General features: G+C 50.4%; 1 protein-coding gene across 4 annotated transcripts in view; it reads left to right on the forward strand.

Annotated features, from left to right (window-relative positions):
* GBF1 (golgi brefeldin A resistant guanine nucleotide exchange factor 1) overlaps window positions 1-16,181 on the forward strand; it is a 132,930-nt gene extending 116,749 nt beyond the window's left edge. Inside the window, exons 16-40 of one of the 4 annotated variants that reach the window (XM_047762117.1) lie at window positions 221-361; window positions 686-774; window positions 2,418-2,620; window positions 3,095-3,218; window positions 3,499-3,624; window positions 3,862-3,944; window positions 4,573-4,809; window positions 5,365-5,458; window positions 5,772-5,948; window positions 6,270-6,334; window positions 6,420-6,543; window positions 6,740-6,811; window positions 6,960-7,054; window positions 7,312-7,465; window positions 10,241-10,466; window positions 10,936-11,141; window positions 11,273-11,519; window positions 11,637-11,842; window positions 13,235-13,385; window positions 13,492-13,622; window positions 13,803-13,904; window positions 14,173-14,286; window positions 14,434-14,614; window positions 14,761-14,889; window positions 15,340-16,181. In XM_047762117.1, the coding sequence (XP_047618073.1) occupies window positions 221-361; window positions 686-774; window positions 2,418-2,620; window positions 3,095-3,218; window positions 3,499-3,624; window positions 3,862-3,944; window positions 4,573-4,809; window positions 5,365-5,458; window positions 5,772-5,948; window positions 6,270-6,334; window positions 6,420-6,543; window positions 6,740-6,811; window positions 6,960-7,054; window positions 7,312-7,465; window positions 10,241-10,466; window positions 10,936-11,141; window positions 11,273-11,519; window positions 11,637-11,842; window positions 13,235-13,385; window positions 13,492-13,622; window positions 13,803-13,904; window positions 14,173-14,286; window positions 14,434-14,614; window positions 14,761-14,889; window positions 15,340-15,620 (3,758 nt within the window). In that variant the 3' untranslated portion in view covers window positions 15,621-16,181. The remainder of the gene's footprint in view (window positions 1-220; window positions 362-685; window positions 775-2,417; window positions 2,621-3,094; window positions 3,219-3,498; window positions 3,625-3,861; window positions 3,945-4,572; window positions 4,810-5,364; window positions 5,459-5,771; window positions 5,949-6,269; window positions 6,335-6,419; window positions 6,544-6,739; window positions 6,812-6,959; window positions 7,055-7,311; window positions 7,466-10,240; window positions 10,467-10,935; window positions 11,142-11,272; window positions 11,520-11,636; window positions 11,843-13,234; window positions 13,386-13,491; window positions 13,623-13,802; window positions 13,905-14,172; window positions 14,287-14,433; window positions 14,615-14,760; window positions 14,890-15,339) is intronic. The other 3 variants (XM_047762118.1, XM_047762119.1, XM_047762120.1) reach the window with 3 other exon arrangements.
* The last annotated feature ends 321 nt before the right edge of the window (window positions 16,182-16,502 follow it).

Genomic DNA, 16,502 nt, shown 5'->3' on the forward strand with positions numbered 1-16,502 from the left:
GAATATCAGGGAAAGTGATTAGGCAATCTGTTTATTATAGAATCTAGTGCTTGGCTGACCTAGGACACTGCCTACTCATTTGGGCTTGGGTTTGTCCTGTTCAGGGCTGGTCACCTATGTGGGAACATGCAGGTCTCCTTGGCCTGAGGCCTGATTCTCCTGCAGCTCTGCCTGGCTTCCTACAGCATAAGGCTTCACTTACCTTCTTCTCTCATACCAGCGGAGAGAGCAGCCAGCGATGGGAAGGCTATAGGCATGGCCCCAGACATCACAGGTCTGCATCTGCCAAGTGGAGGGCGGCTGCCAGCAGAACTTGGGAAATCAGGATGCAGTGATCTGGAGGAAGCTGGTGACTCTGGAGGTGGGTACTGGGTGTCCATGACCCTAAGCCCCCTCAACTGGAGGGCCTGGTGGAGAACAGAGGGGAGGAGAGCAGAAACTCCCTAGGGCAGTACTCGAGTGAACCTTGGCTGTTCACCATGCCCTCAGACCCAGGGAGAGGAAAGGAAACATTTGGAGCCCTAGAAGATAGGACTTATCTAGGGAAGCAGAAGACTGATGGGGACAAGAAATTTTCCGAGGCATCCTTCTTTTCACTAGAGAGTATATCAGCAGCTTTCCAAAAGTCATTATCCTGGTAAAAGAGGTCTTAACTGGTTTTTCCCTCTCTTCTTCCCATTCCTAGCTGACAAAAAGTTTACCCGGAAGCCACCTCGATTTTCCTCTCTCCTGCCAGATCCACGGGAATTGATTGAAATTAAGAACAAAAAGAAGGTATATATAGATATCCCCAGAGAGAATTCCTGTCGTACCTCAGTGGTTAATGAATCTGACTAGGAACCATGAGGTTTCGGGTTCAATCCCTGGCCTCGCTCAGTGGGTTGGGGATCCAGCGTTGCCATGAGCTGTGGTGTAGTTTGCAGACACAGCTCGGATCCTGCGTTGCTGTGGCTGTGGTGTAGGCCGGCGGCTACAGCTCCTATTGGACCCCTAGCCTGGGAACCTCCTAGAAAAAGACAAAAAAAAAAAAGATATCCCCAGAGCTCAGCTTCTACCACCTCTGACTGGGTGTTCTTTGTAGGGTTTCCATCTCTGAGAATGAGGAAGATTCTCACACCTCACTGAAAGCTTCCTTTGAAGCCCTTTCCTTACTCCTAAACCATGTAATCAGGCATCTCCTATTGTGTGCCCCAGGGCAAATGCTGCCCTAGCTGAGAGCCAGGTGTTACTTGTGATGACAAGAGCCCTGGGAGCCGGTATCCTGTGGATCACCCTGAGCTCTGGGGCAATGTTTGGCAATAAAAGGGAATTAACATTTATTCTGGTGCTTTAGTAAAATTCAAATAACTGTGCTTTTTGGTTTTCTTTACACAAAGAAAACTCTTTTTAACCCTTTTTTCCTCTTAAGGCTAGCCTAAATGACTTTGGTTTATGTGTGCCCTTGATTGCAAGGCTGTGACTAGACAGTCATAAAGTTGAGTTATCATCAGTCACAGTTAGTTCACCTTGTCCTTCAAACCCCAGGGCCTTAAGAACTAGGAAACTGGAAGTCCCCACAATGGCACAGTCGGTTAAGAATCTGACTGTAGCAGCTCAAGTTGTCTGCAGAAGTACAGGTTTGATTCCCGGCCCAGTGCAGTGGGATAAAGGATCCGGCATTGCTGCAGCTGCAGTGTAGGTCAAAGCTATGGCTTGGGAGTTCCCATCGTGGCGCAGTGGTTAACGAATCTGACTAGGAACCATGAAGTTGCAGGTTCGATCCCTGTGCTTGCTCAGTGGGTTAACGATCCGGCGTTGCCGTGAGCTGTGGTGTAGGTCGCAGACGCGGCTCGGATCCTGCGTTGCTGTGGCTCTGGCGTAGGCCGGTGGCTACAGCTCCGATTCGACCCCTAGCCTGGGAACCTCTATATGCCGAGGGAGCGGCCCAAGAAATGGCAAAAAGACAAAAAAAAAAAAAAAAAGCTATGGCTTGGATTCAGTCTCTGGCCCAGGAACTTTCATACGCTGCAGGTGTGGCCATAAAATTAAATAAATAAATAAATAAAACTTAGGAAACCAAAGAAGGGGAATCCAAGCTAGGATGTAAACAGATACCAGGGATGGCTGTAAAACTGGAGAGAGAAGAAAATGTTCTCTAGTCTCTTTTCTACTTTTTTTCCTGATTCTCAGGTTGGAGGAGAGTGCTAAGCATCTTTAGTACTCAGAAAAGGAGTAAAAGGGAGTTCCTCAGCCAATTCTAGTTAAACATGGAGCTCACAGAACACTGGAGGCCAGTATGATTCAGCCTTAGTTCTGGAGTGACTTAGAACCATGTCCTAGAGGCCTGTTAGGTGACCAGCTGTGGACTGTGATGGAGGCCTGGCCTTATCTGGTTTAGGGCAGAGCAGCTTTTGACACCTCCTATATTTCTCCTCCAGCTGCTGATCACTGGCACAGAGCAGTTCAACCAGAAACCAAAGAAGGGGATCCAGTTTCTTCAGGAGAAAGGCCTCCTCACCATCCCGATGGACAACACAGAGGTAGCCCAGTGGCTGCGAGAGAACCCTCGGCTGGACAAGAAAATGATTGGAGAGTTTGTGAGTGACAGAAAAAACATTGACCTGTTGGAGAGCTTTGTGAGGTAAGGAAATTGCAAGAAATATGGGACATAGCTGATGATCTATCTACGGGGACAGACTCCTTCAAAGCAGTATCAGTCAGTTCCTGCTGGTGACCAGGTCATACACTCTTCCTCTTCCCCGGATTTATATCTGTTGGATCCGAAAGTCTCCAGCAAGATCGCTTTGGGAGCCATTCCATTCTACAAAGAGAGCATTGCAAAGGGGTAGAGCAGAGTTCCTCAGCAAAGAGTAGGTTCTGAGTTCCAGGGGTAAGGTTTCTAGGCAGGAGCATACTGATGTGAAAAGTACTAAGGTTGGGGGTTGTCAAATTCTGGTTCTGTGTTGGAGATGATCAGGAGATACCTCCCCTTTGCCAGAGCCCTCATCCTCCTCTATTCGAACAGGAGAGGCTTAGAAGGACTGTGGCTAATAGAGCACCCAACATTTGCTACCTAAACATCTTAAGCCCTTCATCTGTCTTTCCTTCCCCATAGCACCTTCAGCTTTCAGGGTCTGCGGCTGGACGAAGCTCTCCGTCTCTACCTGGAAGCCTTCCGCTTGCCTGGAGAAGCACCAGTCATCCAGAGGTTGTTAGAGGCATTCACAGAACATTGGAGGGTGAGTTGAGTGGCAGGAGCGAGCCCAGCATACCAAATTAATGTGACTAAAAGTTTCTATGACTCCAACTGAAAGACTGCTACTGTCTCCTAAGAAGGGTCAGAGCAACGTCAGTGAGCTTCGCCATAGAGGGGCCAACTGCCATTAAGGAGTTGGCAAGAGCTGGGCCTCTTTCTGGCTGATACCTTCCCTCTGTACCAACACTGACCAGTGGGTTGGTGGTGAGGGTTTGATTAGCCAGAGAAGGGCATTGACACAGGCGGGGTCTTTGCTTTTTCAGAATTGTAATGGCTCCCCATTTGCCAATAGCGATGCCTGCTTTGCCCTGGCCTATGCTGTCATCATGCTTAATACTGACCAGCACAACCACAACGTTCGCAAACAGAATGCGCCCATGACCCTAGAGGTAAGCTTAGATCCCAGCTGAGACAGGAGATCAGCACAGCTTTGGAGGTAGCAGGAAGGACGTGGGATTTCCAGTGGGCACAGTGGACAGGCTCTGTCCAAGGGAGTGAAGGAGGGCTGGCAAGTCCAGAAGAGGAAATGGGGTGAGGAGGTGGATTCTTACAGTTTTCTAAGTACTGTTTACCCCAGACCAAGGAAATCCACACATAGCGGGGAAAGCTTATTGCCCTATCTCTAGGAGTTTCGCAAAAACCTAAAAGGTGTGAATGGAGGCAAGGACTTTGAGCAAGACATCCTGGAGGACATGTACCATGCCATCAAGTGAGTATGCGTGGAGAGCAGTGTAGCATCTCTGTTAAGGAGTAGCACACTGCTTCCTTTTCCAGATTTTGGAGTCACATCAGACTGCAGTGGCTCCATATGCCCTGGATTTAGCCTCACAATTTAGCTGGGCAGTCCCCTCTTCCTCAACTCGTTTGTTCCTTAAAGAAGCCTGAACAGTACTGGAGCTCTTGTACCCCAAGCCAGGATTCAAACTACCCCTGCTAAGTGGAGTGTCATGGCCCCATTTTCCAAACCTAGAGCAGCTAGGTTTTTCTGTCTGGCTCAAAAGATGCATTCTGAGCAAGTAGAGAACCCAAAATGGTTGCTGGAGGGTGAGGTTTCTAATGTCAGTCAGAAAAGGTAAAATTGTTCATCCTTTCATACCCAGAAAGAAAATGAGATCTTCCTAGAGAACCAAAGGCCCACTTAGAGACAGGGCCTGGAGATTATGGGATTCTTCCTTTCATTCTCCCTGGTTGGGGATGGAGGAAGCAGACTACTGAGCTGCAGTTGTGATGACCTCTCATTGATGAAAAGTACCAGTAATGGGCAAAGCCCCCTGTCCTAGTTTGTAACCAGTCAGGTTCAGAGCAGTGCACCTACTCCTTCCGTTATCTCCTGACAGGAATGAGGAAATTGTGATGCCTGAGGAGCAGACAGGCTTGGTTCGGGAGAATTATGTATGGAATGTGCTGCTTCATCGAGGTGCCACCCCAGAAGGCATATTCCTACGTGTACCTGCTGGCAGCTATGATCTTGACCTCTTCACCATGACCTGGGGCCCCACTATTGCTGCTCTTTCTTATGTCTTTGACAAAAGCCTTGAGGAGACAATCATCCAGAAAGCCATCTCAGGCTTCAGGTAGTCAGAGTTTGACTTTGGTTGCGATCTCTTCCCGCCTCTCTGAGTTAACTTGGTCGCCTCTGTGCCTCTCTGACTTCTACTCTTATTTTGCTTAGAATGGGGTTCCTCCTGAGTTGTCGGAGGGAGGCTGAAGCTTGGGGAAAGCTGTCTTAAACAGACTCAAGAGTAAAAGGTTTCTTCCTGGAGTTCATGTTGTGGCGCAGCAGAAACAAATCTGACTAGCATCCATGAGGACTCAGGCTTGATCCCTGGCCTTCCTCAGTGGATCAGGGATCCAGCATTGCCATGAGTTGCGGTGTAGGTTTCAGACGTGGCTTGGATCCTGTGTTGCTGTGGCTGTGGTGTAGGCCGGCACCTACAGCTCCAATTTGACCCCTAGACTGGGAACCTCCATATGCCATGGGTGCGGCCCTAAAAAGCAAAAATAAATAAATAAATAAATAAAAGGTTTTTTCCTAGGACTGATTGGGAAGAATCCCAAGCAAGCCTCCTCGGGGACTTGGAAGGGCTACCTGGCCTTTCAGTGACTGTTTCTGGTATGTGATGTTACAGGAAGTGTGCCATGATCTCCGCCCACTATGGCCTCAGCGATGTGTTTGACAATCTCATCATCTCTCTATGCAAATTCACAGCTCTCAGCAGTGAGGTGAGCACTGCTATAGATCTACCCTTTCCTGTGGAGCTGGTTTCCCTCAGCATATTCTCTCACTCCCCCCATGGACCAAAGTAGAGCTTAGGCCATTTCTGTCTGACACACCCTAGGATGAGAGTAGTATCACCTCATATAATGGGGATGAGAGAAGAGATGCAATAGTGGAGAAGGCCTTAACCAGGTTAGCCCTTCCCACCAGTATTATGGCAGAACTCGCAGAAAAACCCTCAGGGACTCAAGAGGCCTAAGAGAATCTCCTTTCAAGATATTTGCCAGGCCCTAAGCCTCTACTCATCTTCTTTTCTAGTCTATTGAGAATCTGCCCAGTGTGTTTGGAAGCAACCCTAAAGCTCACATTGCAGCCAAGACAGTATTCCATTTGGCCCATCGTCATGGTGACATCCTGCGGGAGGGCTGGAAGAATATCATGGAGGCCATGCTACAGCTCTTCCGAGCGCAACTGCTGCCCAAGGCTATGGTGGAGGTAATTCTTGATAGGAGACTAATCAATAATAACAAGGCAAGAGTGTCAAGATTAGGTACTGCCTGTATAGAACTAGTTGAGAATAGCACTGGGCCTGCTGCATGCTGAAACTTACCAAGAACACCTCAAATACAAGGCCACAGATCTTCGATGATGTAAAGGAAGGCTGGTAGAAGTCATTGCCAATCACCAATTAGAGGGGGCCCAGTCAGTAGTGTTAAGGCAGAGAGCAACAGGAAGAAAGCCAGAAAACTTTGCATAAAGGAAGAGGAAATGCAAAGGGCATGTAGAAAGAAATTAATTCTTGGCCCGATCATCCAGGTAGAAGATTTTGTGGATCCCAATGGCAAGATCTCTCTACAGCGGGAGGAGACACCATCAAACCGGTGAGGGCAAATCAGAGGCCAGAGACCTCAGGGAGGGAAGATTCGAACTCTGGAGCTCACCAGATATTGTACTCTGTTTCTACAGAGGAGAATCGACAGTACTGAGCTTTGTGAGCTGGCTGACACTGAGTGGTACTGAGCAGTCTAGCGTGAGGGGCCCATCCACTGAGAACCAAGAGGCCAAGAGAATGGCTTTGGACTGTATCAAGGTAACTGCCCCTGCCGACCCTGGTGAACAAGCCTAGACCCTTCTCTACCAGGTAGACACTGTCCTGTGGACTGAAGAACAGAATTATACAGAATTCGTGACCAGAGCTGACCCCTTTTGCCCTCTCTCCCTGGCTCTTGGGAACATTCTCTTCCTTCTAGTCCTTATCAATAACCCCTCTCTCGTGCCCCCTCCAGCAATGTGACCCAGAAAAAATGATCACGGAAAGCAAATTCCTCCAGCTGGAGTCACTGCAGGAGCTCATGAAGGTACAGAGTGAAGAGGAAAGAGATGAAGGAGCTGGCTGGGTCTGGGAGGGAAGACGGGGATAGTGGTATATGCCTCAGTTCCTGTCAGGGCTGGGCCAGTAGCTGGCCCCTCCTCCATGCCTACTTTCCTGCTGTTACTCTCCTTTAGGCTCTGGTCTCAGTGACACCAGATGAAGAGACATATGATGAGGAGGATGCTGCTTTCTGCCTGGAAATGCTGCTGAGGATTGTGCTGGAGAACAGGTAGAAGGCAGTCTTTAAGCAGCCCTCATACTGGGTTTGTGCCAAAGGGACGGAAGCCTGGAGTAGTCTTAGAGTGAGCTCTAAGGACATTAAGCACATGAAGCTATAGGCAGTGGAGGAGCAGCTTGCTCATTCTACCTGCCTGCTTACAGTACAATACCACTGAGCCCTGAAATGCATATCCTCAATCAGAAAAGGAGGCTTATTGCCCTCTAGCCTCTACAGCTAAGACTATCCTCATCCCTTACGTTCCTCAGGGACCGTGTGGGCTGTGTGTGGCAGACTGTTCGAGACCACCTATACCACCTGTGTGTCCAAGCACAGGACTTCTGCTTCCTGGTGGAGCGGGCAGTGGTGGGGCTGCTGCGCCTAGCCATTCGGCTACTCCGGAGAGAAGAAATCAGTGGCCAGGTGAGAAGAGTGCAGCTGGGACAGCAGGAAGGTATCCAGGGGTCTAAAGCCACAGTATCAGTCATGGATATGGCCTGAGACAAAGAGTACATTTAGTGCCACATAGCATGAGGCCAGTGACCCACCACAGGGCTGACTGACAGATGGCATTGGGAGTGAGTCCTGAATGGCCTCGGGCATGAAGCTAGTACTCAGCATCTCTGCTTACTAGGGCTGGAGGGCTGCTGCCTTGTGGCAGTCCCAGCCCTATACCTGGCTTCCTGGTTCTCATGCTTAGGACCCTCCTGAGATCTCTTGGTCCAATTTATAAAAGACAACCAGCAGAGAAATAGTGAGTTTAGCAAGATCACAGGATATAAGGTCAATATACAGAAGTTAATCACATTTCGGAGTTTCCGTCGTGACGCAGTGGTTAACAAATCCGACTAGGAACCATGAGGTTGCGGGTTCAGTCCCTGCCCTTGCTCAGTGGGTTAACGATCCGGCGTTGCCGTGAGCTGTGGTGTAGGTTGCAGACGCGGCTCGGATCCCGTGTTGCTGTGGCTCTGGTGTAGGCTAGTGGCTACAGCTCCGATTCGACCCCTAACCTGGGAACCTCCATATGCCGCGGGAGCGGCCCTAGAAAAGAGAAAAAAAACAAACAAAAAAAAAATAGAAGTTAATCACATTTCTTTATACTAACAGTGAACATATAGAAAAATGAAACCATTTACAAGTTCTCCAGATGAAATCAAATATTTCCATATATACCTAAGAAAACATGTATAGGACCAGTATGCTGAAAATTACAAAATGCTTGAAAGATACCAAAGAAGACCCATATAAATGAAGAAGCATACCATTTGCATGGATTGAAAGACTCAATATAGTAAAGACTCAACATTTCTCCCTAAAATGATCTATATGTTTACTGTAACTCCTATGAAAATCCAAGCAAGGTTTTTTGGTAGACATAAACAAGTTTATTCTAAAATTTAGATAGGTGGAATAGCACAGGCCCTAGGATAGCCAAATATTTTGAGAAATAAGGTAGGAAGAATCACTCCATCTGATAGTAAGGCTTAGTGTTTAGCTGCAGTAATCAACACCACAGTATTTTTGGATGGATAGAACATGGATCAATGTGGAGAACCCAGAAATATACCCACACAAAGATGCCTAGCTAATTTTTTGACAAAGGTGCAAAAATAATTCAGTGGAAGAAGTAGCCTTTTCAACTGCTGGGGGCAATTGAAATCCATAGGTGGGAAAAACAAATGAACTTTGATAGGCCTCATACCTTATAGAAAAATTAACTCAAGATTTAGAAGTTCTGGACAGATGGCCAGGAGTTAGGGACACGGGCAGGAAAGAGGCAGGTGTGGCTATAAAAGGGCAACACAAGGGATCCTGTGGTGTTGCAACTGTTCAGCATCTTGGCTAGTGGCGGACACACAAACCTGCACAGGTGATTAAACTGTGTAGAACTGGGAGTTCCCATTATGGAGCAGCAGAAACAAATCCCACTAGGAACCACGAGGTTGCGGGTTTGATCCTTGGCCCCACTCAGTGGGTTAAGTATCCAGCATTGCTGTAAGCTGTGGTGTAGGTCACAGATTCAGCTCGGATCCTGCGTTGCTATGGCTGTGGTATCGGCTGGCAGCTATAGCTCGATGCCACCCTTAGCCTGGGAACCTCCATATGCTGTGGCTGCCGCCCTAAAAAGCAAAGAAACCTGTATAGAACTTAATACACATATAAGTACAAGTAAAACTGGGGAAATCTGAGATTAATGAACTACATCAGTGTCATTGTTCTGGTTATGATATTATATACTGTGGTTTTGCATAATGTTACCACTGGGGTAAAATAGGTATAGTGTACAGACAACCCCCTAACTCATGATGATTGGACTTAGGTTTTTGTTTTGTTTTGTTTTGTTTTTTGTCTATGCCTGGGCATGCAGAAGTCCCACTCCAGGCATCCAAGCTGTGCCACAGCAGTGACCTGAGCTGCTGCAGTTGACAGCACCAGATCCTTAATCCACTAGGCCACCCAGGAACTCCTCGACTTAGACTTTTTGACTTTACAGTGGTACAGAAGTGATACACATTCAGTAGAAACCATTTTAGAAATCTGAATGTTGATTTTTTCCAGGACTAGTGATATGTGGTACAGTACTCTCTTGTGATGCTGGGCAGTGACAAGAAGCCACAGCTCTCAGTCAGCCACACCATCATGAGGGTAAACAAACATTCGTGCACCCAGACAACCATTCTGTTTGCCACTTTCAGTACAGTATTCAGTAAATTACCTGAGATATCCAATACTTTATGATAAAATAGATTGCATGTGAATCTAGAATCATCTCAGTTTAAAAAGTTTAATTTTTGAAAAACTGAAAAAAGACCAATAACTTTATGCAAAATTGTAGTATAATATCATAACCAGGTATTGACACTGATGCAATTCACTGATCTTATTCGGATTTCCCCCGTTTTTCTTGTACTCATATGGGTATTAAGTTCTACACAATTTAATCACCTGTATAGGTTTGTGTGTCCACCACTAGCCAAGATGCTGAACAGTTGCAACACCACAGGATCCCTTGTGTTGCCCTTTTATAACCTCACCTGCCTCTTTCCTGCTCCTGTCCCTAACCCCTGGCCATCTGTTCACAAAGTACCCTAAGTTGGGTCTTCACCAGCTTGTCTTCACTGGCCTGAAGTGACTGGTGGGAAAGGAGGCTAGACCAGACACTGTGTGCACACTCTCCACTTCCTGCTCCTGCCCCAGGTACTGCTTTCCCTGCGCATTTTGCTGCTAATGAAGCCCAGCGTGCTGTCTCGAGTCAGTCACCAGGTAGCCTATGGGCTTCACGAACTCCTTAAGACCAACGCCGCCAACATCCACTCAGGTGATGACTGGGCCACCCTCTTCACGCTGCTGGAGTGCATTGGCTCAGGTGTAAAGCCTCCAGCTGCCCTGCAGGCCACAGCCAGGGCCGATGCACCTGATGCCGGTAAGCCCTTCCCCACGGAGACCCACAATGGCAGAGGAACAGTTATGGCCCCAGTGGTTGAGACAGGGGAACAAAATGCAGGTTATTACTTTCAACAGATTAAGCACCCCTGGCTTCTGCCATCTGCTTCCAGACCTTCCTGTGCCCACTGGCCTCTCCCCAGTGCCCACAGACTAAGCAACATGAAGGCACAATAGGCAGTGGAGAAGGCTGTAAGTCAGGCCTCCTACTATCCTGAGGACTGTTTTCTTAGAAACTGTGTCCTCACTGCCACCTCCCTCCCTGACAGCTGCTACTAGATGCCATCAGGAACCCAAATTAGCCTGCTGCCCCATTTGGTCAAGAGAGGAACCCTCCAAACCATCCTTCAGCCCTCGGGTGACAGGGCTGAAACCAAGCCAGACCAAGAGAAAAGAGGCCAGGCCCCAGCACCTTTCTTCTGAAAGCTGACACTATCCCTCATCCCAAGGTCTCCATCCCTACCCTGACTCTGCCCCTCTCCCTGCTGGCTCAGGGGCCCAGTCAGACAGTGAACTCCCATCCTACCATCCAAATGATGTGAGCCTGGACCGAGGGTACACTTCTGACTCAGAGGTCTACACAGACCACGGCAGGCCTGGCAAGATTCATCGATCTGCCACTGATGCTGATGTGGTCAACAGTGGTTGGTTAGTGGTGAGTGAGCATGCGGGCAAAGGGTGAGTCTTCCCTCCCTCGCCTGTGGGAGAGATTCCTGGTCCTCTGAGAGGGCATCTAGGGAAAGCCCAGGATCAAGCCTGGGCTCTCAGCTCCTCTGTACTTTACAGGTGGGGAAGGATGACATCGACAACTCCAAGCCAGGGCCTGGGCCCAGCCGGCCAGGCCCTTCACCCCTGGTCAATCAGTACAGCCTAACAGTGGGGCTGGACCTTGGGCCACACGATACTAAGTCCCTGCTCAAGTGTGTGGAGTCGCTGTCCTTCATCGTGCGTGACGCTGCCCACATCACACCTGACAACTTTGAGCTCTGTGTCAAGACTCTCCGCATCTTTGTGGAAGCCAGTCTGAATGGAGGTGGGTCACCTGATGAAGGGGCAGTTGGGGAGTAGCTGTGAGAATTATGGGGGAAAGGGCGGAAAAAGTAGGCCATCTGTGCCCATGGAAATGTGACCTGGGTCGGGTCCTGCTCAGGGTGCAAGTCCCAGGAGAAACGTGGCAAGAGTCACAAATACGACAGCAAAGGGAACCGCTTCAAGAAGAAATCCAAGGAAGGCTCCATGCTTCGGCGGCCTCGGACCTCCAGTCAACATACCACTCGGGGCGGACATAGTGACGACGATGAGGATGAAGGCGTGCCTGCCAGCTACCACACGGTGTCTTTACAGGTCAGTCAGGACGTAAGTATGGCACCCTTCGCTTCCTCTGCTCTCACCTGACATTGGACGTTTGGGTGGGGCCAGGGACAGCCAGGGCTGAGAGGAGGGGCCTGTTTTCCAGCCCAGGTCCTCGACCCAGCACCTCTACAGTGTTTCCCTATCCAAGACCATCTGTAAGTCTTTGCTTAATTTTTATTTATTTTTAAAAATATTTTTTGCTTTTTAGGGCCACACCCTTGGCATATGGAGGTTCCCAGGCTAGGGCTCGAATTGGACCTACAGCTGCCAGCCTACAGCCACAGACACAGCAACTCAGGATCCCAGTTGTGTCTTCAACCTACACCACAGCTCACGGCAACGCCAGATCCTTAACCCACTGAGCCAGGCCAGGGATTGAACCCGCATCCTCATGGATACTTATCAGTCAGATTCGTTTCCACTGCACCACAATGGGAACTCCTATTTTTTAAATAAGTAATTCAAATGCACATGGTACAAAGTTCAAAAGGTAAAAAAGGGTAAACAGATAAAAGTCCCATTCCATTCCTGTCCCCAGCTCCTAAGTTCCCCTTACCAGAGGCAACCACTGCCACCAACTTCTTGTTTATCCTTCCAGAATCATCCTGTTGTCACATATAAAATGTGTTTTATGGGCGGACTTTATACCACTAAATAAATGGAGAATGATTGCCTTAAATAGAATAACCTTAGGAAAATGATGAAAACAAAACAGTTATTAAGTCTGGCCAGATACTATTGCCCATCAAAGGCTCTGAGCCTGAGGTCTGCTGTTCTTTTTTTTTTTTTTTTTTTTACTCTTGTCTTTTTTTTTTTTTTTTCTGCCGCGGCATATGGAGATTCCCAGGTTAGGGGTCCAATCGGAGCTGTAGCCACCGGGCTACGCCAGAGCCGCAGCAACGCAGGATCCGAGCCGCGTCTGCAACCTACACCACAGCTCACTGGCAACGCCGGATCGTTAACCCACTGAGCAAGGGCAGGGACCGAACCCGCAACCTCATGGTTCCTAGTCGGATTCGTTAACCACTGCGCCACGACGGGAACTCCTGCTGTTCTTAAAACGAGGTTAACAAGATGGGACTTTATCTGTCCTCAGAAAGTGTGAAAGAGAAGTGAGAGGAAAGTACCTTTCTCACTGTGTAATCGTGTTATCACATACTTAGTCCACGCACCCCTCTACCAGGATTAATACTCATCTTTGGGAAACACTGATCAGGACTCAGACAACCAGCTCATAAAGTTGAGGAGAAGGCAGTGGCGAGAGGGGTGGATGATGGTCTCTCAGTACTAGGGGCTCCCTTGAGGACTCAGTCAGGGACAGTGGAGGTGGGCTGGTAGGGAGGGGGGTCCACCAGACCAAACCCCACTCATGTCCTGCCCCTCCTGTGACCCCAGCTGCTAGACCTGATGCACACCCTGCACACAAGGGCGGCCTCTATCTACAGCTCCTGGGCGGAGGAGCAGCGCCACCTGGAGACAGGAGGCCGGAAGATTGAAGCGGACTCCCGCACCCTCTGGGCCCACTGCTGGTGCCCTTTACTGCAGGGTAAAGCTCGAGGGAGCAGGCAGGGCAGGGGCAGAGGTGGAGCTGGAGCTTGGGAAGCACCAGGATCAAGGTGCCTGAAGGATCCTGAGTCTGTTCTCATTCTCAGGTATTGCCTGCCTGTGCTGTGACGCCCGGCGCCAGGTACGGATGCAGGCACTGACCTATCTGCAGCGAGCACTGCTGGTACATGATCTGCAAAAATTAGATGCCCTGGAATGGGAGTCCTGTTTTAACAAGGTAGGACTCCCCTCTGGTCTTGAGGTAAAGTGCAAATCCTAAAGACAAGAGAGCCAGGCAGCCTGAAGAGCCCCTAATGTCACTCCTCGGCCTGCCTGTACCATCCAGCTCAGCCCAGGGTAAAGTGGACAAGGCTGCCACCTGCCTCTGCTAGTGAGATGTTGGCTCCTTACCCACCAGGTGCTGTTTCCTCTACTGACCAAGCTCTTGGAGAACATCAGCCCTGCAGATGTGGGCGGGATGGAGGAGACCCGGATGAGGGCTTCCACACTGCTCTCGAAGGTACTGCTCACCACCCTTCACCCAGCCACTCTCTCCACACCTGCCTCTTTGCAAGCAGGGAAGCCAAGGCTTCTGGTAGGACCTAGATTTGTCATGTTGGTGCTGAGGACCCCCAGTTATGGAGACTCAGGGGTCTGGGAGGATTTGGGAATTCAGAGAAGTCTCTAAGATTCCCACAAACGATAGGGCAGGCTTGCCTCCCAGCCTTGGAGAGAGGTGCAGAAGGCTCCTACCGTGCCCTCGGCTGAAAGGGGCTGGCGGGCCATAGGTCTTCCTGCAGCACCTGTCTCCACTGCTGTCACTCTCCACCTTCGCGGCCCTCTGGCTGACCATCCTGGACTTCATGGACAAGTACATGCACGCAGGCTCCAGTGACTTACTGGTACGCTCTACCTCAGCCCAACTCCCACTTCCTGCTTCCTCTTCCACCTGCTGAGAAGACTTGCTCTTTCTCCTTGGCGGCTGCCTCCTTCTTACCATAGTCCCCATGTCCTCTTTCCTGTTCTTGTGGCCCCACTGCCATCTGCAGTCAGAGGCCATCCCAGAGTCTCTGAAGAACATGCTCCTGGTGATGGACACGGCGGAGATTTTCCACAGTGCAGACGCCCGAGGAGGCAGCCCCTCAGCGCTCTGGGAGATCACCTGGGAGCGCATCGACTGTTTCCTGCCCCACCTGCGAGATGAGCTCTTCAAGCAGACTGTCATCCCGGGTAGGGGGCTCTGCCCAACCTCATCAGAGTCCGGAGCTAATAACTAGCTCTCTGTGCCCTGCTGGGGTGGGAAGTCCGATGGGTAGCCGGGCTCTACTTGAAACGAAGCACTGAGAGCTGTCATCTGGCTTCTCTACCCTCCCCAGACCCCGTGCCCATGGAGCCTCATGCCCCCAAACCTCTGGCCTCAGCCCACCTGACTCCTGCTGCTGGGGACACCAGGACACCTGGCCATCCACCTCCCCCAGAGATGCCTTCTGAACTGGGGACCTGTGGTGAGTCCCTATGAGCGAGCCTGCTGGGCGTCAGACAGGGAGTTGGAAGCCTAAGAGGGTAGCGTGGGATTGCTGCTGAGCACGGACTGTGAGCCAGAGGATCCTGTTCACCTGCTCTTCTTGTGGGAAATGGCAGGGCCGAGTCAGCCATGATGAACTAGCTGCCTGAGATTCTTAGGCTTCAGCCAAGGCTGGAATGAACATGCGTAAGTTGCCCTCGGGGATTCTAGAAAAGACCAGACCAAAAATGAACCTGACTAGAGGTATCGCAAAGGAGGTAGAGGGCATACATAAGGTAGCTGGGAAGTGGCATGGGTGTCGAGGGGACACTCCCAACTACAGAGCCTGAGAGGAGCCACTTTGCTCACAGGAATGGGGAGGAACAGAGGTTTGATAAACCAGCCAGGAATGTGAGGGAGTCTGACTCCAGCCGCTTTGCTTTCCCTCTAGACTTTGAGAAGCCGGAGGGCCCCCGACCTGCCAACAGCAGCTCTCCTGGGTCACCAGTGGTGTCCAGCCCCAGCAGGCTGAGTCCTACCCCAGATGGGCCTCCACCTCTGGCTCAGCCCCCACTGATCTTGCAGCCCTTGGCCTCCCCACTGCAGGTGGGCGTGCCCCCCATGACTCTGCCCATCATCCTCAACCCCGCTCTCATCGAGGCCACCTCACCAGTGCCCCTCCTGGCCACACCCCGCCCCACAGACCCCATGCCTACCTCTGAGGTCAACTAAGGCAGACCCTTCAGAGATCAGGACCAGTATTTCCTACAGGCTGTCCCTGGCCCCATCCAACTGTCCCAGAGGCCACAAACTTCAGTCCCAGCCCAAGCTGTTGTCACTGCTACTTGGATGGGGACCTGAAAGGAATTTTTATAGCTCCTCCTGGGACCCACAGTCTGTGGGACCTTCCTCCTCTGCTCTCCATTCCTGAGGGTTCAACCTGAGAGCACACTCAGGTATCACCTGCAGCCTGGCAGCTCTGGGAAGGCATCACTATACCAACCCTGCGTTGCCCGCCCTCATGCCCCTCCTGCCCGTGGTCAGGCATCAAGAGCCAAGCCAACCACTCTGCACTTTGTTTCCCTCTCCCATCCTACTCTACTCCCATCAGCCCTGGGCCACCTCCTCTAGTTCTTCCTGTTTTATTAATTAGTTGGTCAGTTTGGAGAGCTGATTGGCACCATGGAGGGTGGGCAGTTGGGGCTGGACAGAGGGACTGCCCACAGGAGCATGTACATATGGAAAACAGGACAATGGACTTTTTATGATGTAATAAATGTCTTAGTACCAACATCATTGCCTCTGGTTTCCTTCTTGAGCTTGTGGGCGCCATGTTATTGGGATACCCAGGGATTGGGCCTTGCATGAACAAAAATGAGACTAAGCCTACTAAGCCCACATGGCCCCCCGGCCAGCAGCCAGCCAGAAGCCAGGACGCAGTCAGGATTCCATCACTGCTGCCGTCGTCCCACCACCACCACCACCACCACCACAGCAGTGAGGCCTTGTCACCAGGGATGTGCTCGGGGTTTAGCCATTGTCCTCTTCCCTAACTACTCCAACAGGGACAGCTGGGACAGCCTAGGCTGGGGTCAAAGGGAGGGTGAACCAGAG

The sequence above is a fragment of the Phacochoerus africanus genome, chromosome 15 (genome assembly GCF_016906955.1).
Source record: "Phacochoerus africanus isolate WHEZ1 chromosome 15, ROS_Pafr_v1, whole genome shotgun sequence".
Taxonomy (NCBI): domain Eukaryota; kingdom Metazoa; phylum Chordata; class Mammalia; order Artiodactyla; family Suidae; genus Phacochoerus; species Phacochoerus africanus.